At 35.9% G+C, this 10,230-nt stretch overlaps 1 protein-coding gene across 1 annotated transcript in view; it reads right to left on the reverse strand.

Annotated features, from left to right (window-relative positions):
• ORC5 (origin recognition complex, subunit 5) overlaps nt 1–10,230 on the reverse strand; it is a 97,017-nt gene that overhangs the window by 5,507 nt on the left and 81,280 nt on the right. The window contains exon 13 of the mRNA XM_006882612.1: nt 5,911–6,023. Coding sequence (XP_006882674.1) covers nt 5,911–6,023 — 113 coding nt within the window. The remainder of the gene's footprint in view (nt 1–5,910; nt 6,024–10,230) is intronic.

The following is a 10,230-nucleotide window of genomic DNA, read 5'->3' on the forward strand; positions in this document are numbered from 1 at the left end:
CATATCCTTGATACCAAAGCCAGGAAAGGATACCACCAAAATAGAAAACTATAGGCCAATATCTCTCATGAACATAGATGCAAAAATCCTGAATAAAATACTGGCCAATAGAATCAAACGATACATCAAAGAAATAACTCACCATAACCAAGTGGGATTCATAATTGGTATGCAAGGATGGTTCAACATAAGGAAAATAATTAATGTAATTCATCGTATTAACAAAGCAAAGAACAAGAACCACATGATCCTATCAACTGATGCAGAAAAGGCCTTTGACAAAATCCAACACCCTTTCCTGATTAAAATACTCAACAAAACAGGATTAGAGGGGAATTTCTTCAACATAGTAAAAAGTAATTATGCAAACTCGAGAGCCAATATTGTTGTCAATGGAGAGAGGTTAAAGGCATTCCCTTTAAGAACAGGAACTAGGCACAGATGCCCACTATCACCTCTCTTATTCAATATTGTATTGGAAGTCTTAGCGAGAGCAATAAGAAAAGAGAATAAAAGGTATCCAAATTGGCAAAGAGGAGGTAAAATTATCTCTCTATGCAGATGATATGATAGTATACTTAGAAAACCCTAATGACTCAGCAAGAAAACTATTGGACACAGTTGACCAATTCAGCAAAGTGGCAGGATATAAGATCAACATATAAAAATCAGTTGGATTTCTCTACAGTGACAAAGAGAATACAGAGCCAGAACTAAGAAAAACAATACCATTCATAATAGCTAATCACAAGATTAAATACTTGGGAGTAAATTTAACTAGAAGCACAAAGGATCTGCTCAAAGAAAATAACAAAACATTACTACAAGAAACAAAAAGAGACCTGGAGAAGTGGAAGAATATCCCTTGCTCATGGGTAGAAGACTCAATATTGTGAAAATGGCAATACTACCAAAGGCAATAAAAATACCAATTTTCAAGGAGATGGAAAAGGCAATCTCCAGTTACATTTGGAATGGAAAGAAGCCCCGAATAAGCAAAGCACTCCTTAAAAAAATGTGTCTGTTTGCCATTCGAGTTATCTTCCTCTTTGAAAATTCTTTCCACGTCTTTTACCTATTTTATAATTGGGTTATTAGTCTTTTTCTTGCAGTATTCTTTGATTTTATTCAGCCCATGTAATAGTAAACTTTTCTTTTATAGAATAAAAACCGATTTTAAAGCCTTACAAAATTTAAATATGTTCTTTTAGGAAAATGTTACATTTTCTCTCTGCTTCGCCACTGGCAGATACTGAAGTAAACTGAATCCTATAGTAAGATTCTTCAGATTTTATTTCAGTAGAATACAACCTCAACAACAAAAACTGCTATACACACATTCATGGCACAATGAAATAACTGCTTAAGGACTTTGAAACATTTGACTAATTTACTTTTAGAGAAAGGTTTAATTTACAAAGGAACACAGACTATGCATCTATATTACATAGATTTAGAAGGATATTGCTGTCAAATTGGTGCTCCTGAATTGGTCCCCTTATAGGATCATTTAAGGTGACCCTACATACGCCAATGTGACTCATAAGGTTTCCACCGGCTGACTGATTTTTAGAATACTACCAGGCCTTTTTTCCTAGTCAGTCCTCACGCAGAAGCTTCAAACAAAACAATTCAACATCATATTTGTAAGTAAGGAAACCTCTGCTGAAAGATAGCTGGTGGCTACACTTCAGGTGCACTGATTAAACCTAGGTCTCCCACATAGGAGAGAATTCTAACACTGAGCTATCACTGCCTCTCTTAGAAACCTATTTTTGTCATTGTTAGGTGCCGTCAAGTTGAGTATGACTCACAGTGACCCTATGAACAACAGATCCAAACCCTGTCCTATCCTGTGCCATTCTTGTCAACTCAGAGCGACAAACAGAAAGACAGAGTAAGGAGTTAGGTTTGTTCTTAAAGTTTGTTTCCCTTCTTTTTTATGATGTGGTGTTGGTTGGTCCTAGGGGAAAGAACTCTGCTTCTCTGAGACTCAGACTATTCTGTGCACCATCTTTGATCCTATGTCCTTGTTACTGTTATTTGTTGTCCAGTCAGAAGTGACCTATACCAGACCCTTCAGCAGGTCTGCAGAGACTAAACTGCAGGGAAGGAGACTGCCTATCTTTCTCCTAGGCATTTGCTGGTGGATTAACTGCCTGCCTCTGATCTGGAAGCACTTCTTTTACCAAAGCCACCTGAACTTCTAACTATCTCTTAGTCACCAAACAAATTTAGTTTTTCTTGCTTCCAGCCAACAACTCCATCAGCCTTGGTGATTTTACCCAACACTTCAAGCACTCAGGTGTGAGTTCCAGGGAATTCACCTGGTAAACACCAACCTATGTGATTTCAATTCTATCCCCTTGCTATCCCAGTACCTAGCACATGGAATGCTACATTCATGAAAACCTCAACTGGACTCTCAGAAATCCCAGTAAGCCGTTTTCCTTCTCAGCATGTACTTTGATTTTCTATAGTAGCTATTCCAGATAGACCATATTCCTCTCAAACTACTTCTATCTCTGCCCTTAGAAAGACTTCTTTCATAGACAAAACAGAAGCTACCAGATCAGAACTTCTTGCCACATTTCCAAACTCAGTTCCATTTGAATACACCTTCTATCCTCATCATAATTCAAGAAAATGACTCTCAATTATCCAGGGCTATTTCTTTCACCTCATGTGCTAAGGCTCATGCTGCTATATAGCATTTCAAAGACTTCATGCTTTTAAAGAACCTTTCTTTTGTATCATTAAGTCTCCTCCTCTGCCCATTCTTAACAACAGGCACAAAATAATTCTTAAATCTGTAAAAAACAAGAACTAAAATGTTACAAACCTCTCTCTACTTCAGACAAAAATTTTAAAATGCGCACACACACACACACACACACACACACACACACACACACTGCTATACCCACAAAGTTGAATACAGTGTTTTCTTTATAAAGGGTAGCTCAATAGATGCCGAATAAGAGTAGAAGATATTTTATCTACTGGCTTAATACGCATTCATTATCCTTTAAATTTTCAAAAATTGTGATTCAACTCACTCTAAGTTGCCCTCTCCCCTAGGAAAACACTCCTGATGAAGTAACAAAAATTACAAACGACAGTTTCATACTCAATCAAAACACCTGCTTGACTCCTTGGCAGCATTTGACTGTATGAAACTAACACCCCTTCTTTCCATTTTCCTCATTTATTTTCACATTTCATTTTCAAAATAACTGTTTTGCCCAGTTAGGGTCCTATCATGAGTATTTTCTTACATTTCATCCTTCAAAGTATGGTTTTTCCATATCAGCATACAGTTTCTTCACGAGAATTTAGAAATCCATTCTTAATCTCTGTATTATCGGGTATTTTAGTTGTGCCTTTTGTTCTCTGCATGGGTGTCTGGAATGAGGCACAGCACCTCTTCAGCAACTAATCCTTGGGCCTATCTCCACCAAGCTGAGATCTAGAATGAGACTCAGTCCTCTTCGCTTCTTTCATTTTTGTTGCCCCAGAAAATAAAGCATCAAGCTTTTTCTTTCATCTAAAATTATCCTGCTAATCACTATGGGGAAACAAGGATTCTGTAAATACTCCTTCACTGAGTAACCACAGGTCAAGCCCAGCAGTGCCTGTGAGGCTAGTACAGGATCAGGTGTTTATACTAAGGACTGTTGTATGTGGAGTCCACTTGACAGAACCTAAAGATAAATCTAAACTATTGTGGTAGACCCAGAAAATAAGACAGTAATTACTACAGATACAATCTGTGCTTTAAGCTTCAGGAGATTATAGTCTATAGAAAGATGAACTCTAATTCATTACCTGTGTGGACATGTATGTGTATCCTAAAGAAGTACAGGTTTTAGTTAAAGTAGTAAAGAATGTTGGGGGAAACATGGGAAAATTTAGGAGAGAGGAAAAAGAATATGAGGCTAGTAAGTCAGGAGAATGGGGATGAGAGGATGGGAGATGATAAATCTGGAAAGTGGAAGGGAGGGTTGCTCTTACATATGGGAAGTAAACAACAGGACAGAAAAGTTAGCAACCAAGTGACAAAGTTCCTAAGCTCTTGTGGCAAATTTCTTCATCTGTGGCTCCTGTTCCGTTTTAGAAAGCAACTGGAAAGTTTACCTCATTTGCCCTTCTTTTACCATCAAAGGATTTACAAACACTGAATGCCACTTGTTCCAGTATATTACATTCACTAACCTCTATCCTAGCCCAAAATGGCTATGTTGGGATAATAAGCCAACACATTCAATGTAATATGCAACATTTCAAGGTTATGCCGCTTAAATAAATATGCAACATTTCAAGGTTATGCCTTTAATGGAGGCTCTCAGATACACATGTTCTAGGATCACTATTTAGAAAATATGTTAACTTTATATAGCTTTACAATTATATGTAACATTTTGGGGGGAAATTTTTATTCAATTTCTTCTTTGTAAAAATGATCTGCTTTTATCATAATGACTTACTTAATAATTCTTATGTTATGCTTCGGTCTATATGATACCAAAAGGTGAGAAATATCAGCATAATACTCTTAAAGAATGTTTTCGTTCAAATAAACATGAAGGTGGAGAACCTCAGGAAGTTATAAAATTTATTGGCACTGATCTACATACAAATCTATACTCGTATTAAGAATTAATTCAGGCTTCATAATGTTCCACATCTGTATACTATGAATTTTTAAACCTATGTAAATACTGCATGATTGACTTTAAAGAATGTTAAAATAGAATCTTTACAGTCAACTCAGAAAGGTTTGAAAGTCAATCTGATGGACTATTTAACTGAACCTTGTAGGCTACTACACACACATACTATTTTTCGACTCAGTCATAATCAACTGTTGTCCAGCTGAACAAGATGAGGTTACTTACTCATATACACTGTATTCTGTAACCTCTTTATAAGGCAGGCAACTTCTACATAGGAAAGTTCTCTGCAAGGAAGCCTCTTATATTTTTAGATAGCTTCCTTATGATAAACATACTTTCTTTTTTGTTTAGTATTTTTCTTACTGGTTTGCATACAATACTTCATATATCTTGTGTTTCATACAATCTTTGATTTACATTATGTTTCATACAATCAATCCAAAACATTGTATTTTATAGAATGAATTACTATTGATCTATGTCTATTATTACCCTTTCTTTTTTGACTCCCCATTGAATCTTTCCTGTTCCTTTATCCCTTTCTAGAATTTTCAATGCTCTAATTGAGAATAAGTTTAATCAATTTTGCACATGACAGTCCTCAAAATAACATGTCTTTCCTAAGGCTTTCCTTCCATACAGTAGAGATATGACATATTTCTTAGTCCCACAACTCTTTGGACCTTTTCAACATGTTTCCACTTGTTAATACCCCTCTTCAAATTCCAAAAATAGCACAGCACATCATATTAAATCTGCTCATTGTCAACACATAATGCAATTATCCTTTGAAGTACAGAAACAAAATTTTTGTGTTACACAGGTTAAGATTTTTTTTTCTAAAAAACAAAACAAAACACCTTCTGTCAGTTAAGATAGTTTGGACTTAAACTTGGTCCATCCCAACCTGTTTCAGTACACGATCATTTCTCCCCAATTGGCCCTACATAAATACCACTGCTATTGTGGGACTATCATTGCAGTCTGTTAAAATTTCAGAATACTAATTTTTGTCATATAACCTATTAGCTAATCACACCAATTCTGTGTCCTTTGTAAATGTGATGAAGTTTCACTCTAGGATAAATGTGTTTTATTCATTTTTGACACTTAAACGAACCTTTTCTCCTTTAAATGACTAATGACATTATATTAGGAGAATATGAATTTTTATATTTAGTATATAATTTACAAAATTCAAAATATTTTATGTTAACAATTACTCTACTTTTACCTTGCAATAGCTCTGATGAAGTCTAAGGACACTGTGCATTTGTATTTTGGTCCATCCAACTGATCATCATGGCCAACCAAGGTTAGTAGCTGAAGAGTAACTAGAGAAGTAATCTAAAATGAGAAAAGTTTTATGAGAAAGATTTAATGAGATCACAGTTATGTTGTTTCTGAAACATTCTGAGAAAGACACAGAACTAAAACCACAAAAGGATCATAAAAAAATAAGACTATTTAAAAATGTGTATAAATGCTTAAACCATGAAAAAGCAAACTAACAATTTTTAAAGATTACAATAGTGACAACTTTGTTTCATTAACGTCTCAATTAATTAGCTCTAGCCTTTAATCGTTATAAATTGAGCATATTCCTTCTCAACACAGCATTTTTAGGAAATTCTATCTCAATATCTCAGAACAGCAAATCTATACTGCTTTGGGAATTAAACAGTTACAAAATGGATTTTGGACTCTTTTAGTGTTGTTGAATGGGATAAGTGATAAGTATCCTTCGCATTGGAACTGTAGTCTTCCTTTAAAATTAACTATTGAACAGGTAGGAAAATAGCAGAAGGATTAATACTGACAAAAGCAAAAGTGTGCACTAACAGGTGATACCCAAGGCACAAACTTGTATTTGTTTTACGGAATACTTGGGGAAGTTTGACGTTCCCAAGAGCTGAACTTCTCTGAGCAACCTACTCTCTTCTCCAAATTTCTTGTTCTTATCTATGACTGACAGACAGACAGTAACACCCACACCCACACACATTCATGAGAGTTCAGAAAGGACAAGAAAAGATTTTGACTTCAGGATCTCGTAAGTGTTCTGTGTCAATATAAAGAAAAGCGCTTTACTAATAAGATCTATAATACCTATCTAACCATGTGCCTTAGGGATTAACACTGTTGTTGTTATGTGCCACCGAGTCAACTACCACTCATAGTGACCCTATGCACAATAGCTCTGGACCCTGCTTTATCCTGAGCCAACCTGTCTCTGACCTACCTACTCTCTTTACCCCAATTATTGTGTCAATCTATCTCATCCAGGGTCTTCCTCTCCTATGCTCTCCCTTCACCTTTCCAAGCATATCTTTCTCCAAAGAGGGTCCCTCCTGGGCTACATGCCCAAGGTATGTGAGAATCTCAAAATCTTTGCCTCCAAGGAGCAGCTTGATTACACCCTCTATAGGACAGACCTGTGTGTTCTCTTGGCACTCCGTGGTAAGCTCAATACTCTTCTCCAGCATCATTACTCAAAGGCATACATTCTTCCTCTGTTATTGTTAGTCACTATCCAGCTCTCTGATGCACAGTAAATGATTGTGAAGACCGTGGCCTGGATCAGGCACACCCTAATCTCTAGACTGACATCCTTGCGCTTCGACATTCTGGAGAGGTTCTTGGCAGATGTTCTAATGTAATTTATCTTTTGATTTCTTGACTGCTAATTCCAAGTGTTCCAAGTTGTAGAACTGAGCAAGTAGACATTGTTAACAATCTCAATCTCTTCATCTATCATGATGCTGCCAATTGGCCCAGTAGTAAGTTCTTTGTTTTCTTGATGTTGAGCTTCAAACCATATTGCAGATTACAGTCCTTGGATCTTCTGCACCAAAGGCAGCAGGTCCTCTTCAGTGTCAGCAAATAAGGTTGTCACCTGCATAACGAATGTTGCTGATGAGTCTTCTTCCAATCCTGACGCCACATTCCTCCTTATAAAGTCTAGACTCTTGAATGATTTGTTCTGCATACTAAATGAAAAGGTATGGAGACTGGACACATCCCTAATGTGCTCCTTTTCTGATTTTGAACTATGCAATGTTTCCTTGCTTGTTCTGACTACTTCTGGTCCAAATATAGGTTTTGCACGAGCACAGTCAGCTGTTCTGGGATTCCCATTCTTCTCAGAGTCAGCCACAGTTTGTTATGATCCACACAGCCAAACGCCATTGCATAGTCAATGAAACACAGACAGACATTCCTCTGTTGCTCTCTGCTTTTGGTCTGTATCCATCTGACACTGGGAATAATGTCCCTAGTGCCACGGCCTCTTCTAAACTCAGTTTGTATTTCTGGTAATTCCCTGTTGATTATCACTTGATAACTAGTCCTTTGCAAGAAATCAGTAAACATTTAATAGATAACAACAATAAAAAATGGCAAACTGATTGCCATGAAGCCAGAACAGACGCATAGTTGACCATCTAATGGATTTTCAGAGGCTATAAATCACATTGGAAGAGACTGTTTATCTTTCTTCTGTGAGCAGCTAGTGGATTCTAACCAACTGCCTTTGGGTTGGCAGTGTTGCTTCTTAGCTAGTAGGTCACTAGAGCTCCCTATAAGAGCAATATTTTTATTCTTCATTATCCTACAAGGTAAATATTCTCATTATACTAACTTTATAGATGAGTTTTAGAAATGTTAGGTAACTTTTTCCAAACTCCAGGGTAAATAAGTGGTTTAGCAAGGATTCAGATGGAGTTTATGCCCACCTTACTGGTGAGGGCTTCCAGGGATCCGACTCCACATTCCATTACAATTTAAAGGAGGAAAAAACCTAACCAAAAAACCAACCAACTGCCATGCACTATTTAGTCAGCTGTCATTTTATTAACAAAAGATGACAGATGGTAAAAGTAGTTATTTTAAAAGAGTATCATATTTAGTAACTATGAAGGATTATTTCAATTATAAAACTGTTTTGTATCAACACATCAAAATGGAAGGCAGTATGGCGCTTTCTCAAAAAGTTGGAAATAGAAATACCATTTGACCCAACAATTCCTCTACTGTAAAGGTACCCTAAAGAAACCAGAACTGCCACCCTATGTTTATTGCTGGTTTATTCACAACAGCAAAAAGCAAAGAGTTGGAAACAATCCAAGTGCCATCAACAAATGAATGGATAGAGAAGCTGTGCTATATTCATACAATAGAATACTACGCTGCCTTGAAAAGCAAGGAACTCATTAAATATTATATGAAATGGGTGACCCTGGAAGACATTATGTTGAGTGAAAAATCACAGTCACAAAAGGACAAATACTGCATAATGCCCCGGTTAATAAAACGGGACTGACATTGGATTTAGGGGGAAACTAAGAAAAGGGGATAAATAATGTACACTACATTGAAACAGATGACAGAGAGAACTGTTTAAAAGGGATATATGATTAGATATTATTTGCATGAAAAGAGTAGAGAAAAACAGCTGCATAGCAAAGTAGACAGGGCGGAGAACCATATAACAATGAAAGAATTCTTTTTCTTTTCAAAGAGAAAAATGAACTGGGGGGAGGGGTGGGCAGGAAGGAAAATGTGCAACAATGAATGAATAGAAATCCCAAATTCTCTACAATCTTTCATTAAAATCTGAATTCAAAACATTCATTCAAAAGGCTATGGCTTTCATTTTAAATTTAGTAATACAAAACAGCTATGCCTTGAAATGCTTTTTAATAAATGATCTATATATGTTAAAAGTATTTGTTAGATGTCTATTACACCAAGCTTCATGGTGTTGACATAGTTGACACATACAGACACACATATATAAACAAATAGACACAAACACATATATTAGGGAGCTCTGGTGACCGAGTAGTAAATTGTGCTGCCAACACAAAGGTACGAGACCAGAATCTACCAGCTGCTCTGCAGGACAAGGGTGGGGATTTTCCACCCTACACAATTTATAAGCTCTGAAAACTCGCTAGTCTGTCAGCTATAAGTCGGTTCTGACTCAATGACCCATAATAACAACAAACTATATATATATATGATATAGCGTATACAATCTATTAAAACTGCTATTAAATGTATAGGTATTAAAATTCTCCCAGCATGACAGAAAATTATCTTTTTCTCTTTGTATTTCTTTTTTGTTTTCTACATTTGAAACAAGTTGTTATTACATGTACACAGACTTAAAATCACTATATTTTACTATGTGATTCTTTCCTTCTCTAGCAATGTTTTTTGCCTTTTTTCCAGTATCAACATAGGTATATCAACATTTCCCCCAACATTATTTTTCATAATTTTGCACTCAAGTTTTGTATTTTCTTAACTCATACAGTTCTCATACAAGCAGAGAGTAGTGGGAGTTTGCATTTATACTCAGTCTTGATAATCTTTTCAGTAGACCATTTACTCGATTTTTAATTATTTTATTTAATAAAATGCTTTTTAAAATTTTATTTCTATTAGGTTGACCTTTCTATTTTTTCCTTTTCTTTATTCCTTTCCTTTTATTGAATGATAGTTCCTCATTCTTTTTTTCCCTTTATCACCTTAAAAGTATAATTATACA

The sequence above is a fragment of the Elephantulus edwardii genome, unplaced genomic scaffold (assembly GCF_000299155.1).
Source record: "Elephantulus edwardii isolate Elephantulus edwardi_28Jun2011 unplaced genomic scaffold, EleEdw1.0 scaffold00022, whole genome shotgun sequence".
Taxonomy (NCBI): Eukaryota; Metazoa; Chordata; class Mammalia; order Macroscelidea; family Macroscelididae; genus Elephantulus; species Elephantulus edwardii.